The sequence below is a fragment of the Balaenoptera physalus genome, assembly GCF_965194825.1.
Source record: "Balaenoptera physalus genome assembly, chromosome: 2".
In the NCBI taxonomy this organism is placed as follows: domain Eukaryota; kingdom Metazoa; phylum Chordata; class Mammalia; order Artiodactyla; family Balaenopteridae; genus Balaenoptera; species Balaenoptera physalus.
The window spans coordinates 88,258,252-88,280,775 of record NC_138883.1 but is presented as its reverse complement, the minus strand read 5'-3'; the positions used below and the strand labels follow the sequence as shown (position 1 = coordinate 88,280,775).

Sequence of the window (22,524 nt, the reverse complement as noted above, 5' to 3'; positions counted from 1 at the left end):
TGTACTTTCTTTGAATTTTTCTGTAGGTTTGAATTATTTTGAAAAAAATTGGAAGAAAATAGAGCTTACATAATAAAAATGGGGAAAATATGCAATGTTAAGTGGAAAAAATAAGGACATAAAATTGTGTATACCACAATTATAGCTATATAAAAATACGAACAAGAGAAATGATCTTTATTCATTTCAACAGTTGTTAAGCTCCTGCCACATGACAGGTTCTGCACTAAGTGATGGGAACACCCGGCTCCCCTTCGGAATCCTGAGTCTATGGTACAATGCTTAACATGCTTAACTGCAAGACTTTGGATCTGGCAAACTCCACCCAGGTCTTAGAGGAGGCTTGCCGAGAGGGCCTCACCTCTGTATCCTTGGTTCCTAGCAAGCTGCCTGGTCCCATGAGGTGCTCAACAATGCCTGATTCCAGGAGCACACACTCTGGTGGGGGAGGAAAGTGCATTAACAGATAGTTTAAAACAAGAGTAAGTTCATGGTGCACATAAGGTATTACAGCATTTTAATTATCATTTAAACTCTACCCTTATGATATCCTCCCCCCTCCTCATGTGACTTTACCTCCTACTCTTCCTCACTATGAACCCATCCCTTCTTTATGGTAGGCTGGTTCCCACCTCAATCCCTTCACTCAACTCATGCTGACCTCCTAGCTTGGAATGATCTTTCACTCCTTTGCTTCATCTGTCCAAATCCTACCCAGCTCAGGTCTACCCCCTCCATGAAGCCTACTATCTTTTGTGTAGACTTGATTGATTCCATTCCTCTGAGCTGTCAGCAGCTTAACTCCATATTTCTTAAACATATGTGGCTTCATTTGACATCTACCATGGTAAGCACTTTACAGTTTTCAAATCCTGTTCCACCATTTCCATCATTTCATATCCATCATTTCCCCTAATCCTCACACAACAGTCATCATGCCCTTTGCAGATATAAGGAAAGTGAGAATCAGTGGCATTGAGTATCTTGCCACTGATCCTCAGAGATCTGGCTAGAGCCCACAATTATTGTTGTCAGACACCTGGTGATTGAGGAGACCCTCCAATATGGATCAACTGGACAATTCTTCTAGAATTTATTATCTCCATGTCCAGCTTTGCTTTGTTAGTCAATTTTTTAAGCTGCACATTGTTACAATGTGCACGTTATTTTCCCTATTATAGCTCATGAAACCAGACACAATATCAGCTATTTCAGTATCTCCTACAGTCCTGCTACTCAAAGTGTGGTGGGAGGGCCAGCTGTATCTGTATCACCTGGAAGCCTGTTGGAACTACACCAGGACCCCATCCCAGCTAGACCTACAGAATCAGAAACTTCAATTTAACAAATTCCCCAGGAGATTCGTGTGCATATCGCAGTTTGGAAAGCACTGTCCTATAACACCAACCAGAATATGCACAAAGCAGAAACTCAACAAATATTTTGAGACCTGGGGCCCTAGGAATCCTAAGGTATTCTCAGTTTTGCCATCACATCTTACTCTACTCCAGCTTTGAGCCCCCTTCCCTGTGGGGCCTCACGTGGCTCTTTGCTCCCTCACAAGACAGATATGAGCCTAAGAGTGAGGGAGACACTGAGGTAGTGCTCAGAGGGATGTTGGTGAGGTGAAGCTGCTACCTTTCCATCAGAGTCAAAAGCAAATGTTGGCGTTGGCCTCAGGGCTACAAGATTCCTGGGGAGAAATTGGTTTTATTTCTAAGACAAAAATGCTTGAGCATCCGAGCCTCTGGAGGATAAGGGGTTTATGATAGACAACACTGGAACTGTTTCTAGACTTGATTTATTGACTTGTCTGTTTCTATTCTGTCACTAAGCTGATTGGCAATGAAACCTGGGACTTGAAGGGATTTCTGTGTATATGCGTGAGCTGCCATCAGGGCCGGGTGGGAAGCGTTTGTGCAAGGGCTGTTTGCCTGTGAGGAGGGCTTGTGTGGAAACCATTCGGGAGAAGTGGGTGCCTCTAGGGAGCTGACTGTCTGTGATATGAGACGTCTACCTGGAGTGGGTTCGAGTATGTGCACAGAGAGCAGTTGGATGGGAGGAGGTAGGTGGGGCTCCCAAGGCAGCACGCCGGAGCCGGTAGTTACAGACACATCTTACAGAACAGCCCCTGTCTCGCCCCCACCCCACCCCAGTTTTTCCTCCCAGGATATTATTTCCCAGTTGGGAGGCCTTGGGGAGGGTAAAGGAGGGGCGGAAGGCGCCGGAGGGCCAGGAACCCCGGAGTCCGAAGACTCCCCTCTTGGCGTCTCGCGCGAGGTGGGAGCTGGGGAGGGGGAACAGACGTGCACAGGTGCGTCCCCAGAGGGGCGCGCGTGGCGACACATGGAGGATTCATCCTCAGTCCATCCTCAGGAGTCGCATTCCCTGCCCTAGGGTCGCCACTTCATTTCTGCGTCTACATAGGCTGGAAACCCCCGCCCACTCCTCTCCGCCGTGCTGGGGGAGGTCGCCTCCTTTAGGTAGCGGAACCCCGCCCCTCCCTTGTTACTGACGAGCCCCGCCCCCTCTCGCCGCCCGGCCAAGCCCCGCCCCCTCTCGCCGCCCGACCAAGCCCCGCCCCCGCCCCCGCCCCCTGCCTGGCCACCGAGCTCCCCACGTTCAGTCTGGCTGGCCTCATGCTACTGAGCGGAGCTTCTCCTGCCGGCTCCGGCCCGGGGCCGCGGGCGCAGGGGAGTGCGGGGGGCGGCCCGGCTGGATCGCGCCGGGGCGCCGGAGGTGCGGGAACCGGCCCAGGAGGGGGCGGCAGCGGCGGAGTGGCCAAGTGGCTCCGGGAACACCTGGGCTTCCGCGGGGGGGGCGGCGGCGGAGGTGGGGGCAAGCCGGCGCCCCCGGAGCCGGACTACCGCCCCCCCGCACCTTCCCCGGCCGCGCCCCCCGCACCTCCCCCGGACATCTTGGCCGCCTACCGACTGCAGAGGGAGCGCGACTTCGAAGACCCCTACTCCGGGGGACCGTCCGGCTCCGCTGCTCTAGCCACCCCTGCCGTTCCCGGCCCCACGCCGCCCCCGCGCCACGGCTCGCCACCCCACCGCCTTATTCGGGTCGAGACCCCTGGCCCCCCAGCGCCTCCTCCCGAGGAACGGATCTCTGGACCATCCGCCAGCAGCGACAGGGTGAGTGCCACGCCGGTCGGGGGGTGGTAAGGAGGAGAGGTGGTCGGAGGTCTGGGGCTTTCGAGAGGGACAAAGGTGGCCTGACCGGGGCCGGGCCCCTTGGTGTCACGGTTCCTGGCGGACACGATCTTAGTCCCTGACCCCGGGGCTCGGAGCCTTCATCCACCTTTGTTCAGATTCTCGACCTTCTAATTTGGGACGTGCGCCCCAAACTCTGCCTCTTTCCCTTATTATAGCCCCTGAACTAGTGACCCTCCCCCTCCCAGCTCTGCTCTCCTCATCGCAGACCCCGGAGCCTAATCGGGGAGCCTTTTTTCTAACGGGATTTGAGCCCGCTTCTCCCCAGTTTATGGCCTTTCAATCTTCTGGGAGCAGCAGCTCACTGCCCTTTGATCTCTGACCCCTCCCCCTCAGGGCAGAGCCAGCACAAAGCTCCACTCCTCCTCCTGTTAAAAAAGCCCAAGCATCCTTGGAGGTGCTGAAGCCCCAGGAAGGAGGTGAAGGCTGGGTTTCTCCCTGTGGACACGGCAAGAGCTGGCCTTTGCCTTACCCAGTGGGACTGGAGCCGGGTGGAGTGTTGTTCTCAGGAAGCCAGAACAGGCAGGATGCAGCTCTTCACCAAGGATGCTGACCACTGAGGTCCAGGCAGGCCCACTCCTGCTCCTTCCCTTATCCCCCCGGGTATGGGGACAGTCAGTGCTCAGAACCTGTTGCCCAGAAGGGGCTAAGCAACTGAGCCCGCTCCTCCTCTCCTCTTGGTCTCCTGCTCCCCGCGTCCATTCTGAGGATGGCTAGAGCTTTTTGTGGATCTGCAGGCTTGGGGTAGAGAGGCGGGCTGGGCATTCACTGTTTCCAAGAACATCCACTGTGGCTCAAAGGCCCCTGGTAGAGAAGACACCCCCTGCCCAACCTCAGTGCGGCCTTATCCCTCCCTGACAGCTGAAAGTCATCCCCAGGTCCCTGTAGTCCTAAATTCTAGGACGATGACTCTGTGGGCTGCCCTAGCTCTACTGTCCCTCTTCACTTACCCCTGGGAGCTCGCTCTGGGGCTTACTCCCCTCTCCTCAGCAGAGAACACAGTTTTCTTTGATTGGAGAGCAAAGTTGCTGTCTGAATCTGTTGGCTCCAGGGCTGAGGCTTTCAGCTGAGAGCGCGCCACTGTTCTGCCTGCTTCCTGGGTAAGAGAGATGTGTCAGGGTCAGAGCAGAAGCCTCAGGAATGTGAATTATTTTTCCCCTAGTTCCTGCCATGGGGCATGGCTACCCATCCTGGGCCAGGACTGTTCGCCTGCAGAAGGAGCCTATGGTTTCTTCACATGTCTTTAGGCTCCTCTTCCTAATTTTTCCCGATGGTGGTGGTGGCAGTGAGGCAGAGGGAGCATTAGGCTTTGTTCTTACTATTGATCAGTTAGTCTCCTCCTCCCTGACCACTGCCTGCTGGCATGTGGGCCTGGACTGTCCCTGGCCCTCCTCCTCTCTGTATCGTCTTGGAATGGTATAACAGGCTGCCCACCAAGCCGTGGGCTCCTCCAGGACAAGGACCTTATCCTCATATTGTGTCTCCCAAGTGCCTGACACAGTGTTTGGCATAAAGAGGGGTGGTGCATAAATATCAATAAGTTCTGAGTGGTGACTCTCCATTGCTAGGGTGACCTGAGGGTCAGAGACTCCCCTAACTAAAGTTTCCCTTGTACACTTTCCCACAGAGACCCCAAGGAAGGGGCTGTGCCCACACAACCATGCAGAAACCCACAGCCCCTTCTCACCAAGGGCATCCATGCCTCTCCCTGGGTCGTCTCTGTAATCTGTGGGCTGCTCAGACCTTGGGGGCTAAGAGGTATCGGACTCCTTTGTCAGCTGCAGGGACAGGAATGAAATCCAGCAGGATTTCCTGGAGCCACACAATCTGTGGTTTATTGGGTATGTGAGAAAGACCCAGTATGCCATCTGAGCTGGCCCAGGGGCAGGGATGCTGACCTGGGGCCTCCCACCATTCAGAGAGAGCAGCTCCACCTGTTCAGGAGCGGAGTTTGGATCTTCTTAGGAAGAGCCCAGACTAGATACCTGAGCCCCTTAGCCTAAACCCAAGTGTCAGCACCTGCCTGCAGAGCTCACACAGGATTGTGCCTTCTGGATGGTGAGCCGGCCTGGCCCCCAAGGCCCTGCTGAGCTGGTGTTCCTGTCCTGTGTGGCTGCTTTCTCCTTAGTCTCAGTTCCCCCTCCACTTAGCCCTGCAGGTCCTCTTGCCTTGCTGCTTTTGGGTCTCTTCCTGAGGTGAGATGAGGCTGGGGACCAGGTTTCACCTTGGGCTCGCTCACTTCTCTCCTTCTGCCTTCCAGCAGCTGGTGCTGGGTGGGTCGGAACCCTCTGAGAGGAGCTGGATCATGAGGTTTGATGAAATGGGTGCAAATGCTTCTGTGATGAGCCAGAGAAATTGAAGGGGAATGAGCCCAGTGGATGTAGGGGCTGGAGAGAATAGGCCTCAGACAGGACCCCGAGAGGCCTGGGGGCTCAGGACCATTAGCCTTCTCCCCGTGCAGGGCTCTGGCTGCTGGCCCACCCTGAGACCCACGGCTGCAGTTGGCAGGGGTGCAAGGGTGGCCATCTGGGCAGGCCTGGCAGGGCAGGTGTGGGAGCAGCAGGAGCTGCGCCCTGCACCAGGCAGGCAGGGCCTCGCCATCTGGCTGCAGGAAGACTCCCTCTTGGTACTGGGCCCTGTCTGGCCATCAGGCTATGCTCTGGCAGAGGGGCTAGAGAGCTGTGCCTTCCCTTGCTTTGCTCCCTTTTCTCAGACCTTCAACAAGAAAAACCTGATCTAATTAGGAAATGGGGATGGGGATGGGAGAGGGGCCCTGATTGGATGAAGCTTTGAGTTGCCTCTGACCATCTGCACAGTGTGTCCTTTGCCTCCATCATGCCAAGATACGTGTGTGAGAGAAAGAGAGAATGAGAGAGTGAGAGAGCAAAACAGAGAGAGAGAGGTGATGTGAACAATAAGACAGTCAGGCACCCTGTATGAACTGAAACTAGGGTTCTTGTTCTTAGCTCACAGAGGGGCTTCTAGGGTTCATGAACCTCCAGAAATACTGTGCACATATTTGGGGGCATGAGCATTTTTCTGGGAAGAGGCTCACAGCTCTCAGATTCTCACTGGTGTTCACAGGGCCCGAAATATTAAGAACTTTGAAGAATAGATACTGTACCTCATAGATGGTTTTCACATGGACTTGGATCATCCGGGCCCAAATTTGGAAACGAGTGAACAGACAGGCAGGAAGAAGAAAGTGAAGGATACATTCCGGGTGTCAGAAGATGAACAAGACATGTCTGCTCTGGGATTAGGAGGGCAGGTAGGGGCCCTCCCTGGCCAGTGTTCATTGAGTGTTTGAGTATCATTAAGTGACACTGGCCTAGGCGCTGATAGAGACTCAGCACCTAGAAGACCGAGTCCTTGCCGTTTTTGAGTTTGTTTCCTTGTTTGCTTTAATTTTCTTTCATATGACTTGCGCAGAGTCTAGAGGTCTGATTCGTTTATCTCACACGTGTCCTTGTGTCCCCTGATGGAGGAAAGGAGGAGGGTTCCGGTCAAGGGATCTGAACTTTGTGGCCTGCGCTGTTGTTGGTGCCACTGCCGTTGTTGCTTCGAGGAGGGCTGAGGCCCGCAGGCCTGTCCGCTCTATCCACTGCTGCCTCCTCGTGCTGCAGCACTCCCTCCCTCTGGAAGACATCTGCGGCTTGTTGGCTTGGGCAGTGACTCAGTGACACCGCAGCCCTGGTGCTCCACCCTTTGGGAGCCAGGAACAGCCGGGACCCTGTGACCCTGGATGGAGCAGCTGGCTGGGGCCCGGGACTTGGAGGGCTACCTGCAGCCTACTCCCGTTGCCCTGGAGAACCAGTGTGATATGATATGAGAGTGGAGGTGGGGCCCAAACCCTGCATACAGTGAGCCTATGGGGCTTCCAGAGCCTGGGGCTCAGCCATGTGGCTTCATAGCACCTCAAGGTGCTTCACTCTTTGGGAACTTGTTTTGTGTCTGTCACTGTGAGCTCTTGGAGGATCCAGGAATTTGTTCTTTGTATTTAATAATATAATCGTGGACATTTACTGAGCCTCCACCTTGTATCTAGTACCATTTGAAGCAGCTGATGTGTATTAGACCAGTTGATCCTTACGACAACCCTATGAGGACAAGTCTGTTATTATTCCAGCATCACGAAAAGGGAGACTGAAGCACAGGAATGTTGAGTCACGCTTGCATGGTTTCACAGCTAGTTAGATAGCTGAGGTTCCCAGCTGGGCAGCCTGACTCCAGACTGGCTGCCAGCACCGTGTATGGGACCTTTGCACCTGCTGAGAGGACGCCTGCAGAGAGAGGAAGTATCCACTGAGCATTTGCTAATGAACCAGGGGAAGGAGGCTCTTAAGGAAGGAATGAGGATTGCATTCTGTGCTGAGTTCGCCATTTCCTGAATGCTGAAGGCCAGCACTTGCCACCCAATCCCAAAGTGGCCTCAGACATACCTTATAAGGGTCTTAAAAGGTTTGGTAGCATCAGTTGCATGTCTGTGATGAATGTTTTACAAGCATGGCATCGCTTTGTTATTACAAAAGGATAATAACAAATTTGTTTCACGTGAAGGAGCTTCCCTGGCAGATAAAATTGGGAAGGGCATTCTAGTAAGTGGGAACAGAAGGTGCAAAAAGTTCAATCTTGAGGAAGGTAAATATCAATAGTACACCATTTCCCAGACTGACAGACTTTCAGTGGAAAAGGGATTTCATGGTTAAATAGTTCGGAGAAATGCTGAATTAAACAAAATTAAGTTAGTCTTTTGGTTGCAGGACTTCTCAGAGCCTTTACCATGCTAAGGTGTATTTTAAATCTACAAGTAGAGGAGAGAAGATGCCACATTTCCCAGTTTTTCTGGAAAATCTGTGGCAAGGCACTGAGAGTCAGGAGACCTGGGTCTCTGTCTTTCTTGTCTCTGCTACTGCAAGCTGTGCACCCTGGACAAGCACCTGAACTCTGGGGTCTTAATGCCTGAATAAAAGATTATCATCAGGGCAAACACTTATTGAGCACTGACTTCTTGCCAGCCTCTGGGCCAAGGACTTTTTACATTCATTGTCCTCTACCCAGTCCTATGAGGTAGGTGCTAATACCATCCCCATTCTACAGATTAAAAAACCAGAGGCTTCCAGACATTAAACTAAACGTTTATAAATGTAATATATGTTATATATTAAACTTATATATTATAACTTATATATTAACTTATTATACTTAAATATAATAAGTTTATAATGTTCATAAACTAAAGAAATGGAGAAAAGGGACAGTTGTAGACTTCGGGTACCTTGCAGAGCCCAAATCCTGTGACATGTGTCTCCTTTGCTCCCCTGGCCTCAAAAGCCCCACGGGTGGGGTCAGAAACTCGTAGCAGGGCCCAGCTGCAGAGTGGAGGGTTCAACCAGATTGTGGGCCTGCCGGCTACCTCAGGAGAGGCCTGGGCAGGAAGGAAAGGCAAGGCCTGACAGCTGCTTTGGGAGGAGCACTGCCCAATTGAAAAGGCGCAAGACCAGGGTCGCGGAGGCACCCTGCCACCCTCTTGCAGGAGTGGAGGGAGCCAGGGGGCCCTCTGGGCAGAGCTACTTACCTACTAGTTTGGAAATATTTCAGCATTTCAACAGCGTACCAGAGGATTTGCCTAAATATCAGCCCTGGCTTTAGGTGCCTTCCCTGCCAGTTCCGTCCTTCTGCCCTTGAGCCAAAGGCTTTGATCCCTATCAAATGTCGATTCTCCTGACAGGCTGCTCCTACAGCCCCTACTGGTCGGTCAGAGTTAGGATGAATGGGGATCTGAGAGTCTGTGTCACTCCAGAAGATGGAGTCTAGGTAGAAGGAGGACTTTCGAGCATCCAGTAAATGCGCACTGAGCACCTACTGTGTGCCAGGCCCTGTGATGGATGCCGTATACAACAGTGAGCATGGCAGAGTCAGGCAGAGGGCCCATAAACAAAGTAAATCATGATAGAGCAAAGATGTCAGAAGCCTACAGGGGCAGCTTCCGCACACTGAGCAGTTTTGCCTCCTCACGTGACCTAGAAGCCACTGGGAAAGCAGGTCTGGTCTCTGACAGGTCCTCTAGGTCCAGGTCGGGTGCCCGTCCTGCCAGCCTTCCCAGCAGGCGTCTCTGCTGCTGCTCCTGATGCCGGCCCTTTGGGTGGCTTCTCTGGGCGCCCCAGCCCAGGGCGGAGGCCAGGGCCTCCTGGAGCAGGGTGTGGAGCCAGGAATGGAACAGAGGAGCCATTGAGCTGCCCACAGAGCTGCCACCTGGGTGCCCATGGGCCCCGAGCTGCCAGGAGGGGTCGCAGCTCCTGGCACTGGCCCAGGACTCCAGTGGGAAGGGCGCTGCCTGCAGCTCTGACTGGGCTTGGTAAGGGAAGGCAAGGGGGGCTCTGTGGAGTTGGGGAGGGGGGCCTGGGGCTTGGGCCAGGTGCTTCTGCTTATTGAGCAGCTGCCAGGGACTCATACCCCCTGTTTGACTCCCCAGGCAGATTCATGCTTCCTCCTCTCCTGAATGAACAAGGAAAAGTGCTTCCTTTGTCCATTCTTCCTTCCTGTTTTATATGAACTGATTTAACAAATATTTACTGAGCACTTTTAGGTACTGGGAATTTAGCAGTAAACTCGGTTCCTGCCCTCAGGAAGTTCACAGTCTGCAGGAAGACAGATAATAAAACAAGTATTTACTACACAGTGTGTTGATAGCCCAGCACAGAGGCCCTAACCAGACCTGGAGGGAGAATGGAAGGCTTTCTATCAAAAAATAATCTGATCCAGGTAAAGGGAAAGCCTTTGAGATAAGAAAGAGATCATAGAGCTTTCAGGTAACAAAGTAACCTAGGGTGGGTAGAGAGAACCCAAAGAGCAAAGTGGAATCTTTAAATCCCTTTAACTTTGGACTTGTTCTTTTGGCACTGGAGAGCCATTGCAAGGTTTAAGGATAGCACATTTGTTGATTCAGTTACTGTTAAGTAGCTGCCACATATGAGTGTGAGGCTGGGTGCCAAGCTGAGTGGGTACCCAATGGACTGCCTCCAGAGCCCCTTGGTCAGGTGGGTGGGACTGTGGGTGCCCCTTGGCCTGGGATGAAGCAGCTCAGGGTAGGAGTGGATTCCTTTTCTGCACTTCCTGAAGGAAGGAGGACTAGAAGAGGGGGGCTGTAAGGGGAAATAGGCAGTGATCTAGCAGAAACATTTTTCTAGTTCGCACTGTAAACCCGGTGCTTACTGGAGCTGGAGAGACAGAAGTGACAAAGAGCCCCAGGCCAGTGGATGCTCTGGTGGAGATGATGGGATGATCTGAGATGGTGGTTTTCTCAGAAGCAGACAGAGATTCGAGGGAGGTAAAGGAGCTGGGGGTCTTGACTGGAACAAGGTGAAATGAGTAGGAGCTGAAGAACTGATGGATGAGATGGTAGGAGCTGTTGGGACACGCTTGAGACCCCTAGAGGGGCCAGTGGGGGTTCAAGGGACATGCAGAAGGGGTCTCTGAGGTGGGACGTTTTCTTTCTCCATTTCCGCCTTGCTAGGGGTCCCAGATCCTGTGACCCAGGACAGGCGGTCATCCCCACAACCTCTCTGCCCAACTGTCTCCCACAGTCCTGATCTGGACCAGAACCAAAGCCTAGACCGAGACTAGGGGAGAGGAAGGAGTGGCCCCTTCCCCATGCCGCAGGCCCCAGAGCTACCTCTTGTCAACGCCTGGCAACCCGGCGTGCAGTGCTCTCCCGCCCCAAGGTGCAGTTAGCGCGCGGCGGGCTGTGCTCTGTCTCTGCCTCAGCAGGTCCCCCCCAGCCTGTGCCCAGCTTGGAGAAAGGCTCTATTGTCCTCAGCTGCGCCCTGCCCCGGGCACCTTAAGCTCCTCTGCAGGGTGTGCGGCTTGCAGCCTGGGATGGGGAGGGCCAAGACCAGGCCTTTCCTGTCCCTGTTCTCCAAGAGCCTGGGGGATTTCAGCAGAGCCCAAACCCTGGCTTTCTCAGGGCTATCCTAAGGTGGTCTCTCTCCCAGGACAGCCAAGATGCCCAGTGGTAGCAGGTTGGCAACATGATTTTGCACAAAGGGCACAGGTTCCAATCCTGGTTTCTCCACTTATGTGGAATGGACTTGGGCATGTTGTTCCCTACCTGCCCTGAGCCTCCATTTCCTTAAAATGGGGATAATAATTCCCACATGACATTGTGAAGGATGTTGTGAGGATAAACCAGCGAACTGTGGCATAAAGTCAGTACCTTCTTTGATGGTCAGCAAATACTTATTTGTTTAGCATCTGGGAATGCAATGGTAGGCATGGACCAAGCTAATCCCCCAGTTGCCTACTGTTCCCTGCTTATTCTTTGAACTCCAGCACCTTTATAACCAGGTCTCTGAATTAATTCCCTCTGTCAGGCCACTTGGTATAGGCTCTGGTCCTGCCTGGACCCTGACTGAGGCAGGCCTTAAAGCCCAGAGCCTCATCCTGTCCATTTAGCCTAGGGAATGAGCCAGAGGCACAAAATTAACAGAAAAGAAAGATGTACCATTCTGTTGGCAGCGTAGTGGGGACCCCTGCAAAGGAAGAGCCAGAGCTTCTCCCCATCCAAGCTCCTGGGCAGCCTGCCCAGGACTCTTGCTCCCATGGACAGAGCATCCTGGGGAGAAGCAGAGCTGTCTCTCAGACGTCTGAAGCTTGCTCCCCTCACTCTCTTCCCAAAGTTAGCAATTCTAGAAGACTATGCGGATCCGTTTGATGTTCAGGAGACTGATGAAGGCCCAATAGGAGCTTCAGGAGCCCCAGAGAAGGTCCCCGAAAATGACGGTTACATGGAGCCCTATGAGGCCCAAAAGATGATGGCCGGTGAGTGATGGAGTTAGGGGTGGGGGTGGGGTGGGGTGGGGGGTTGCTCCCTGAGGCCTGAGTATCTGCAGAACAGGCTCTGGGACCCACAAGTCTAAGGACTGATTCCTTGGCCCCTAGAAAATATGGAGAAAGCCTTTGCTGGGTCTTTGGGGAGGGTGGCCATTGCCTTCAAGATAGTCATTTTGGAGAAGAAGCTGGGACTTGTGGTGCCTGAGACGTGAGGTGCTGGAGAAGGCCATACAACCACAGGTCAGATAATAGAAGCATTTGGGATAGTCACGAATGACAAGCTAGTGGTGTGGGCTGGGGGTCATTGATCCCAAGAAGAGAATCACTAGCTCTAGGGAAGGTGATGGATCTGAAATGATGGGACGTCGAAGTGAACATCTATGGCAATTGGAAACACATGACTAGAAATGCAGATGCAATGCACATGAGATTGGGCAAGTAGTTCAAGGAGTGAGGGCAGGGAGAAGTGAATGACACCTGGCCCTGGGGAACAGAGGTCAAGAAAGGATCCAGGGAAAGGGAACAATGTGGGTGATCAGAGAGGAGGACAGGGGTGAATCAGTGTAAGCCAAGGCCCCAGGGAAGGATGAGAGGAAGGTTTGTTCAGGGGCAAATAATCTTAGTGCTGGGCATACAGGAGAGCTAAAATGAGAGAGGCCAAGAGGGGTAGTGAAGGTCTTGAAGGCTCAAATGAGGCATTTGGACTTGCTTCAATAATGGGAGGGGAGCCATTATGGATTCTTGAGCAAGAAAGGAACAGGATGAATATGGCATTTTTAGAGGATTACTGAGGTTTTGGTGTACAGAACACACTAGAAAAACTGGGCATCAGAAAGATGAGTTAGGGGGCTTCCCTGGTGGCGCAGTGGTTAAGAATCCGCCTGCCAATGCAGGGGACACAGGTTCGAGCCCTGGTCTGGGAAGATCCCACATGCCGCGGAGCAACTAAGCCCGCGCACCACAACTACTGAGTCTGCGCTCTAGAGCCCGTGAGCCACAACTACTGAAGCCCACACACCTAGAGCCTGTGCTCTACAACAAGAGAAGCCACTGCAATGAGAAGCCCACGCCCTGCAATGAAGAGTAGCCACCACTCGCCGCAACTAGAGAAAGCCTGCGTGTAGCAACAAAGACCCAACTCAGCCAATAAATAAATAATTAATTAATTAGTTAAAAAATAAGAAAGATGAGTTAGTAGGCTATCGTGGAAATTGTTGAGGCTTTAAGGGACCAATAATTAACACCCCTTTCTTCCCCTCTGAGCTTGGAAATAACTGAGGAATAGGATTAAGGAAACAGATGCCAGCTTTATTACTGATAAAGTTGATTGGAGAATATTACTTAGCTCTGTCACCAGAATGACATAGCTAAGAATACTTCGCCACAGAATTAAACTTGCCTACTCAGGCTTGGGCAACTCAGGACAGCTATAGCTATAGGCCCCTGCACGGGGGCAGGAGGAGAAAGAACCAGAATGTTCTCTCTCTGCAAGTAGGCAGATCTGGGAAAGAAAGGAAGCTTCCTTTGGCCAATCAGATAAGCTGTTCTCCCTCCCTGGGAGAGGTGGGTGAGGGAGCAGAGAACAGTAGGGAGTGTTATTCCATGGAGCCCCTGAAACATGAGCCTGTAGATTGGAGGTTCACCCTAGCAGTAATCTAGACGTGGAGAGTTGAGGGGGAGAGTCATCAGGTATTGGCACTGAACACATGGGATTCAGAGAATGAAGGAGGGCCAGGACCAAGGAGAGCAGTGCAGTAGACAGAAATGGAGAAAGTGAGAGGGCAGCTACTGTACTTAGATCAGAAGGGTGTAGACCCCCAGGAGGTCCATGAGTGCCGTGGAATTGTATGTGAAAATTCGCACATTTTTCTGGGGAGTAGCTCCATAGCTTTTATCAGATTTTCACTGGGTCATTGATCCCCAAAAGAGGATCACAGAACAGACTAGAAGAATTTTTGGGGAAAGCAGTGAGTTTGAAACATCAAAGTGAAACATTTTTACGGCAGCTGGAAACATATAGATGCAAAGAGTGCCAGGCGACTGGAGAGTGAGGGCAGGGAGAAATGAATAAGATTTGGCCCTGGCAGACAGAGGCCAAGAGAGGATCCAGGGAAAGAGACCAAACGGGGGTGATGGGAGAGGAGGACAGTCCACGAAAATGACTTGTCCAAAGGGGATTTTCAAGGAAGGGGTGGCCAGCAGTACCTGAGCAACAAAGAAGGATTTTCTGATTGCGAAATGACGTAACTTGGGACACAAGGAAATAAACGGATCTGAGTAGCAAGGAGATGGACCCTGCCTCAGTTTCCTAAATGTGTAAGCCTCAGCTCCCCAGCCCTTGTTGGCCATCGCAGGATCTTTTTTCTGTCTTTCACTCTGGTGCTTCTCTGCCCCTGCCTCTGTTGGGTCCCATGCTTTTGGAACCCTAGAGGTGTTCTGAGGGCGAGGGACCCCAGACGTGTGGCCACTGGGCTCCCCCCAGAGCCAGCAGCGTCTCCTCTGAAGGCTTGTAGCTGGGGAGCGCTGCCGGGGGGGCGCTGAGCCAGGCAGCCAGGACTGCTCACACCTCCTCTCCTGCCTTGCCCTGGCAGAGATCCGGGGCTCCAAGGAGACAGCAGCTCAGCCCCTGCCTCTGTATGACACGCCCTATGAGCCAGAGGAGGAGGAGGGGGCCACCCCGGAAGGTGAGGGGGCCCCCTGGCCCCGGGAGTCCCGCCTGCCAGAGGATGATGAGAGGCCCCCTGAGGAGTATGACCAGCCCTGGGAGTGGAAGAAGGAGCGGATTTCCAAAGCCTTTGCAGGTGAGTCCTGGGTGGAGAGGGCAGGTCTGCTGGGGCCTCTGAGCAGCTTTCCAGGCTCAGGGGAATGGGAGGAGTGGACTTGGGGTGGGGGTGGGCAGGAGCTGGGCTCAAGGGAAGTGCAGTTGAGTTGCACCATGGAGAGTGGTGAGTTGGGCGGCGTGGACGCAGAACCGTGCGCAGGGTCGGGGATGACCCCCTGCATCACCACCTCTCAGAGGCCAAGAGGCTTGGGCCACTTCCATCTTTTGGGAGGCGGGGTATACTTAAAAATAAAGAAATTCCAAACAAAAAGATAAAACTTGTGGCATATGTTAAATACTTCCACGTAACAAAGGAAAGCATTTAACACTCCAGACAGTGAAAACCCACTGTGTGTATAGCCTAGCCCCAAGGGTATTTCTCAGGAGCAGGAACCAGTGGGGAGAGGGAGAACTCATCAGGTTTCTCCTGTACCAAGCACCCCAGTGTCCATCCCAGGCCCGGAGTCCAACATAGAGAGGGCCTGAGTGGGTGATACAAGAGCCTGGTACAAGAGCCTTGTTCAGTGAGAACATAAAGAACTTCAGTGCCGTTAGACCTCATTCCTACTCCCATGTCCTCCTCAGCCCTCCTTGGGCAAGGAGCTCATCCTGGAGCTGGACCCGGCTCTCCGCTCTGTCCTCCCCACCCCGGCAGCCAGATTGGGAAACCACAGGTTCCTAATTTGTTTCCCCGTAAAGCGTACACCATTGAGGATGGGCCGTTTATCTCCAGAAGTCTCCTTGGAGAGTCAATACTGTTTGAATTGCTTAATGGGAAAATCTATGCTCCTCATTAGGAAACCTCGTTAGCAGTCCTGCAGCCGCCAGTGGCATGGCTCTCCTAATTGTCAAGGCTCAGGATTGAGGGTGTGGCGGGTAAATTTCAATAAAACATCTGCTCCTGCTTCTGAGTTTTCCTGACAGCCTGAGGCTGGGCTGTCTCAGTCTCGCTGCCCATGAGTTCCCAGGCTGCAGGCGAAAGGAGGAAGGGAGGCAAGGTGGGGCATGCCAGGATGCTGTGTGGGTGTCCAGGTATGGTGCTGGGGAGTATGGGCAGCTCCTGGTCCTGCTTTTCCTCCCTGCCTGGGCCCTTTGGGCCCTGGAGGCTTGTGAGAGGTCAAATAAAGGGGACCTGTGGGGCTGGCAGAGCAAGACCCTGTGTCCGGCTGTTTGCTCCTGGAGCCTCCCACCCACCATGGTGCGGTCAGTGTGGCTTCACCCAGTCCTCTGAGAGTCCTGTTCTTCCCTCAGAAGCCGCCCCTGCCTCTGCTCTGACCCTCCTCCTTTCTAGGCTGTCCTGTGTCCTGGCTCTGGGTTTTGGTGTCTCAATCTCTGCCTCTCTCTGTCTCTGTCTCTGTCCCTGTCTGTCTCTCTTCTCCCTGTTGCTACTGGCTCCAGTTGACATTAAGGTCATCAAAGACCTACCTTGGCCTCCACCGGTGGGACAGCTGGACAGCAGCCCCTCCCTTCCCGACGGGGACAGGGACATCTCCGGTCCAGCCTCACCCCTCCCTGAGTCCAGCCTGGAGGACGGCAGCGGTGGGTCCTTTGGGGGCTTCTGGCCAGGGTGATGTGTCCTCTCAGCCCTCAGGCCCTGTGGATTGGGTTGGAGGAGCAGAGAGGTGGGGCAGAGTCCGGAGAACCCAGGAGGACTCCCTCTTGCCCTGGAGGAAGATGGAAGGGACAAAGTACAGGTTCCTCCCTCCCCTAAAGGCATGGGGAAGGTATCTCCTGAGGGAGGCCCCTTCCAAATATCTTTCCCCCCATGCCATAAAAATCCATTATTCTAAATTCAGTCTTTTGGGCAGAGCTCTGCCTGTCCAGATCCTTCAGCAGTGCAAATAACGCCTGAGGCAGGGGCGATGCTAGCACAGGAAGTATCTAACTCCTTAAAGGAAAGATTTGATCTTTGTATCTGGTGACTGGAAAGACAACGAGGGGCTTGAAAGTGCTACACAGAGAGAAAAAGAGCCCAAATGGGGCGAAAGAAGACACTGAACACTTCACCTACTTGCAGTTTTACCCAGAATGGGCAGCCAGGGATGTGCTTGCATCTGTGCATACGCACACAGGCATGAGCACCTGTTTGTACATTGGTGCGTGGGTGTGAGTGGGTATTTTGTAAATCCAGGCTGAAGGAGGGTCTCTGTCATCTGTGCATGTATGCTTGTGCCCGTTTGGCCCACTGGCTTCAGCCCTCCCTGGGCAGGCTCAGCGGTCATGCCTGTCCCAGTCTGGGAGGCCAGAGCTGCCTCTGCTGGGCTTCTGTGGGTGGGGGAGGGGAGCCTGTGGGCCGCGACCTTGGGGGCGGTGGAGGGGTGGGCTGGCTGGTGGCTTTGGGCAGGATTAGCCTGTCAGGATGGCACCGAGGGGAGTCAGATAATTGTTCTCAGATCAATAAGTCATTTCTACAGAACGGCTTGGCAGGGTGATTTGGAGAACGGTAATGAACTCTGAGGAGGAGAAAGGAACAATATTATCAGCACTGAAGCCACCCTGAGGGGGATGGAATAAGGGAAGGCAGTCAGCTCCTCCAGAGGGAGGAGCTTAAGTGGTTTCTCGTGTTGCTCGTCTCCCCTCTCCTGCCACGGTGTGGGGACTGGGAGGCCCTGTGGCACAGGAGAGCTGAGCCCTGCCCCTGCCCTGCCCCTGCCCCGCCCAGGGATGGACCTAGGATACTGTCCCTAGAGCTGGTCAGGCTCGTGAGCACGCCTCACCCTTCCAGAACATTCCTTTGCCCCCTTTTGGCTGGAAATGGGGATGGGGCACTGGATAGTCTATAGGGCTCTATCTCTAGGGTCCTCAGAGTCTATGACTGGTATGTCCCCCACAGCCCAGTTTGAAGGATCTGAGAAGAGCTGCCTGTCACCTGGCCGGGAGGAGAAGGGGCGGCTCCCTCCCCGACTCTCTGCAGGGAACCCCAAGTCAGCCAAGTCCCTAAGCGTGGAGCCCAGCAGCCCCCTGGGGGAGTGGACAGACCCAGCACTGCCTCTGGAAAACCAGGTGTGAGTGTCTGTGTCCAGCTGGGGACTCTCCCCTCCCTTCCCCTCCTGGCACCGGCTTGCCTGCAGGGGACACCCAGAATGGGTGGGCCTGGACAGCGAGGGACCCAGCAGAGATGCCCCCCTTCCTCTCTCTTGTCCTCAGCTGGTACCACGGGGCCATCAGTCGAACAGATGCCGAGAACCTGCTCCGGCTGTGCAAAGAGGCCAGCTACCTGGTGCGCAACAGTGAGACCAGCAAGAACGACTTCTCCCTGTCCCTCAAGTGAGTGGGGCCTGCTGGCTGGTGACTTTAGGCAGACTGAGCCTGTCAGGATGACTCCAAGGGGAATCGGTGGGAGTTTAACCAGCAGGACAAGAGGAGTCTCCAGTATCTCTCCCACGCCCAGCCAGGCTGGGGAGAACTTCATCCCCTGTGAACATGTGCCGACTCTGTGCCAAGCCCTGGGCATCTGGAGAGGTCTGAGGCTCAGCCCCTGCTCCCAAGGAGCGCAGAGTCCATTGGGGGAAGCAGTTAAGCTATAGAGTCCAGCTTAGAAGGGTTCTGTCACTTTCTAGCTCTGTGGCCTAGGGCCCCCTTAACCTCTCTGGGCCTCAGTTTCCTTATCAAATGGGGGAATAATCATATCTGACTTATAGGGAAGGATTAAATGAAATAAGCACTTAGCATAGTGCTAAGTGCTTAATGAATTATCACTATCATCATTATTAATGGAAGCCCAAGATGTTCTACAAGTACAGGCGAGGAGATAGGAACTTTGCCTGTGGGACTCAGCAGGGTGAGATGGAGGCTGGGTGCTGGGAGGAGGATGGAGCAGTGGACACAAAGCTGTTCTTGTTCACTCTGCAGAAAAGGGCAGAAGGTCTGGGTGCTAGTGGCTGACAACTGAGCTTTAAAGGGTCCTGGAAGAGGCAGGGGAGGCAGGGCTCCTCCTCCTCCTCCTTAGCCTTCCACTCTGGGCACAGATATACAGAGACCAGCATCAGCCTCCCAGGTTCTACTGGCAGGATGGCTAGTCCTCTCCTTGGTACCTAGGAGTTCTGCCTAGTAGAACCTGCACCCCACAGAGCAGCCTGTCAGAGTGCTGTGTCCATTCACATCCCCCATCATTACTGGGGCATCTGTACCACTTCCTACCACATTTTCTAGGGGGCATTAGTGTACAGGTATACCCCCACTTCAGACCTATCCAATATATGGAAATTTGGGAGTATTAAACAGATACACTGGAGGATAATTATTCAACTTCACTAAAAGATAATGGAAAAAATACCAGACTATAGTCAGATAACCTGAATTTCATTCTTGGTTTTAATAAAACTAGCTGTGTGACCTTAGGCAAATCACTTAACCTCTCTGGATCTCGGTTTCTACCTTTGCAAAATATGTCAATGGATACCTCTTAGGTTTCTTCCACCTCTTATGCTGGGGGAGTCTGCAAATTATAACATCAAAGGAGCATTTAGGAAAAATTCATTTGTCAAAAATTTGATCTACATAACTTCAGAATGTGTATTGCTTTAAAAAATTATAGTTAAGATTCATAGAGCATCTACTATGTGCCAAGCAGCATACATACCATCTCCAAACCAGCTACCGTCCTGCAAGATCAATCTCTTTTTTATAGAAAGAAAATCAATTCAAAGAGGTATGTGACTTGCTCAAGGCCACCAGCTAATAAAGTGCCCAGAGCAGGATCTGAACCCAGCTCAGGCCGACTCCAAGAACCACACTGTTCCATTACACAGTTCCACCCCCCATCAAGTCCGGTATGGTCCAAGGCAAGAGGAGACATCGGGGTCTGGCTCCGAGCAGAGGAGAGCCTGGGCCCTGCCTTATCCTGAGGAGTGAAAGGGGGAGGCCCGTCTGGACACCGCTCCAGCCCAAGCTGATCAGGCCCTGCCAGCATCTGTCTGCCAGAGCCTCGTTTACATATAAATGGCTTCTCTGAAATACAATTATGGTTTCTCTTCTCTCTGTAATGGAAGGGCTTTCACTGGTAATTAAACAGCTTCCTCCAAAAGCCATGCCAGCCCTAGCCCTGCAGCCCAGCTAGTACCACCTCAGTTCCCTGAGGGGCAGGCAAGGGCTCTGCTGTGTCTTAATGGACCCTTGGGACTTCGTCCCAGGAGGTCAGTTATCCAGGTGTGGAGGCTGAGCGCTCAGCTGCCAACTCAGTTCTCTGGCCACTTGTTGCCCTTCTTGGCCAGATCTGTCCCTGAAGGAGAAGATACAATGTACAGTTTTCAGGAGAGGGGATTCTGTCAACTGGACTGTGGGGAGGGGGCTGTCCCCAAACTGAGAGCACAGGGCCTACCCTGATGCCCATAGCCTTGGGCCTGGGTTTTGGCATAGGGCAGACCACTCACTGCCTCCCCTCTCTGCTGCCCCAGGGGCTGTACGTGTTCCTTAGGCCCTTTGCTCTTTTCCCCTGGGCCTGCGTGGTCACTGTCAACTTCAGCTGTTATCTCAGCCCTCCAGATGAAGGATGGTCCCACACCCTGACACACACACCCAGGCTTTAGGGAACTGTACCCTGGGGCGGGGTGGGGAGGGAAGGATGGCGTTAAGGGCCTGTTTTTTTCCCTCCCATCCCTTTCCTCTTTAGTCTCCCCACTCTATGTGCTTTCTCACTTGTGGCCCTAGTGAAATGGGATCAGTCAGAGCCCTCTTTGTACACAGACAGGGGAAGCAAGTGAGGGGGTTTGCCAGCCTCACCTCTCAAAGGTGGCAAACCTCACGAGGAGGCAGCCCCCTCCCCAGTCCTGCCTCCCACACCAGCTTCTGAGCCCGGCCCTTGTCCCCAAGTAGGCTCTGACCAGCAGAAACAAGTACTCGGGCTTCAGGGCTCTCCTGAGCATGGTTTCCCCGTTGCCTGTTTGGAGTTTCAGACCTGGGGCCTGGCCGACCAGGCCTGTGGTAGTTTGAACAGACGTTCTTGCTGGGAGCTGGCCAGAGCTCTGAGCAGCAGGGTCCTTGTCTTGTGGGCAGGGCTGGGCACTGATGCTGATTTCCTGGATTGTGGTGGGGAGATGGGAGAGGCAGTGGAGCATGTCCTCTCTGAGGGAGGGGATGGAGCTGCAGCCTCACAGATGATGTCATCCCAGGCAGAAGAGCTGGATAGATGAGCTGGGGGATTGGCCCAAGGCCCAGTTAGCAGGAGGGTGAAGGGATGTCCCCAGGACAAGGCAGCTGAGTATTCCCAGATTTGGGGGTGATGTCCAGCTCACTCCCTCCCCTAGTCTCTGCAAGAGAGCCCCAACCAAGATTCGCTTGGTTGTCGCACGTGCCCACCCACTGTCCTGCCAAGGGTGTCTGTGTGTTCACGAGGCACCAGGAGCCCCCCACACACAGATGTCCTCCCCCACAGCTCAAGGAGGGGGAGGGTAAACTGGCCCTGGTCGCATAGGCTGGGGGGGTGCATTGGCTGAGGCAGGAGCGACTGGATCCCAGGGTTGGGGGGTGGTGCTGATAGCTTGTTTCCACCTGCACACACCCTGTACACTCACCACCCACACATTCTTGGCACACCCAGTGCCCTCACCACAAAGCTAGTACCTACTGCTGCCTACTTACAAAATCCCCTACATCCCCTCCCTGCTTCCTGGACTGACCTCCACCTTCCCTAGTTGCCTCCACTCTCAGCTGGCTTGGAACAACCATGTTTGCAGCGGGTGGTGGGGTGGTAACCACAGCCGGAGAGGGCCCCACTCACCAGGGTCTCCCCTCCTCTTCCCAGGAGCAGTCAGGGCTTCATGCACATGAAGCTGTCCCGGACCAAGGAACACAAGTATGTGCTGGGCCAGAACAGCCCGCCCTTCAGCAGCGTCCCTGAAATCGTGCACCACTACGCCAGCCGCAAGCTGCCCATTAAGGGGGCCGAGCACATGTCCCTGCTCTACCCCGTGGCCATCCGGACTCTGTAGGTGTGAGGCCCGGGCACTGTGACAGATGTGGACCCAGCCCTGTGCTCATCCCCTGGCTGAGGGCTGTGGCCCTTCCTGGGCCACATGATCTCTCAAACCTTTCTTGCCCTCTCCCTGGAATCGAGTGAAAGCTGGAGATTCCTTAATTTATTCTAAAGGGAAGGACTACTGGAGCCTTGGAGTAAGAGGTGGTCTGGAGCTGAGGATAGAGGACTCCCTGGGGAGAAAGGATAGCCCCTGGAGGAAGGGATTTCAGAATCGCTGATCTCCTGAGGAGTTTAAGATAGCTCCAGCCCCTTTCTTCCCCTAGGGCAGAGGTGGCCCAGGGGTGGAGGGATGGATTGGGAATGGAGCTGGACGCGGGCCCTCGGGGCGCTCTAACCATCTCTCCGCCTCCACCCGCAAACCACCGGTGGGCTCCGCCCGGAGTCTGGTGCGGGGCTTCGGGAAGACAGACCCCTGGGATGGAGACGGCATTGGGGGTGGGGAAGGAGGGGAAGGGCTCGGCTGGAGGGAACTTGTGAAGGCCCGGGGCCGCCCCGGCTCCGGGCCAGAGGCAATAAATAAACCCAGTCCTGCCAGGCACAGCCGCTTCCGCGCCTCCAGCGCCGCCGCTCCCTCCCCACCCCCCCACACCCCGCCGGCTGAAGGGGGAGGGAGTTGAGCTAGCACAGATTCTGTTTATAAATCAGCTCTGGAGCGGACACAGGCGGCTGTGAAAAGCACT

At 53.9% G+C, this 22,524-nt stretch overlaps 1 protein-coding gene across 10 annotated transcripts; it reads left to right on the top strand.

The window, feature by feature from the left end:
• The first annotated feature begins 2,621 nt into the window (after positions 1-2,621).
• SHF (Src homology 2 domain containing F) lies at positions 2,622-22,382 on the top strand. 10 transcript variants are annotated; one of them, XM_082450126.1, is made up of 7 exons: positions 2,622-3,137; positions 11,894-12,035; positions 14,639-14,848; positions 16,267-16,407; positions 17,702-17,873; positions 18,016-18,135; positions 21,611-22,382. In XM_082450126.1, exons 1-7 carry the CDS (start codon positions 2,640-2,642, stop codon positions 21,795-21,797), a joined length of 1,470 nt encoding a protein of 489 aa, XP_082306252.1. In that variant the 5' UTR covers positions 2,622-2,639; the 3' UTR covers positions 21,798-22,382. The 10 variants fall into 10 exon arrangements, with proteins under 10 accessions (XP_082306252.1, XP_082306250.1, XP_082306253.1 ...); XM_082450124.1 differs by lacking the exon at positions 21,611-22,382 and adding an exon at positions 19,499-20,994; XM_082450127.1 differs by lacking the exon at positions 21,611-22,382 and adding an exon at positions 19,620-20,993.
• Positions 22,383-22,524: the final 142 nt, after the last annotated feature.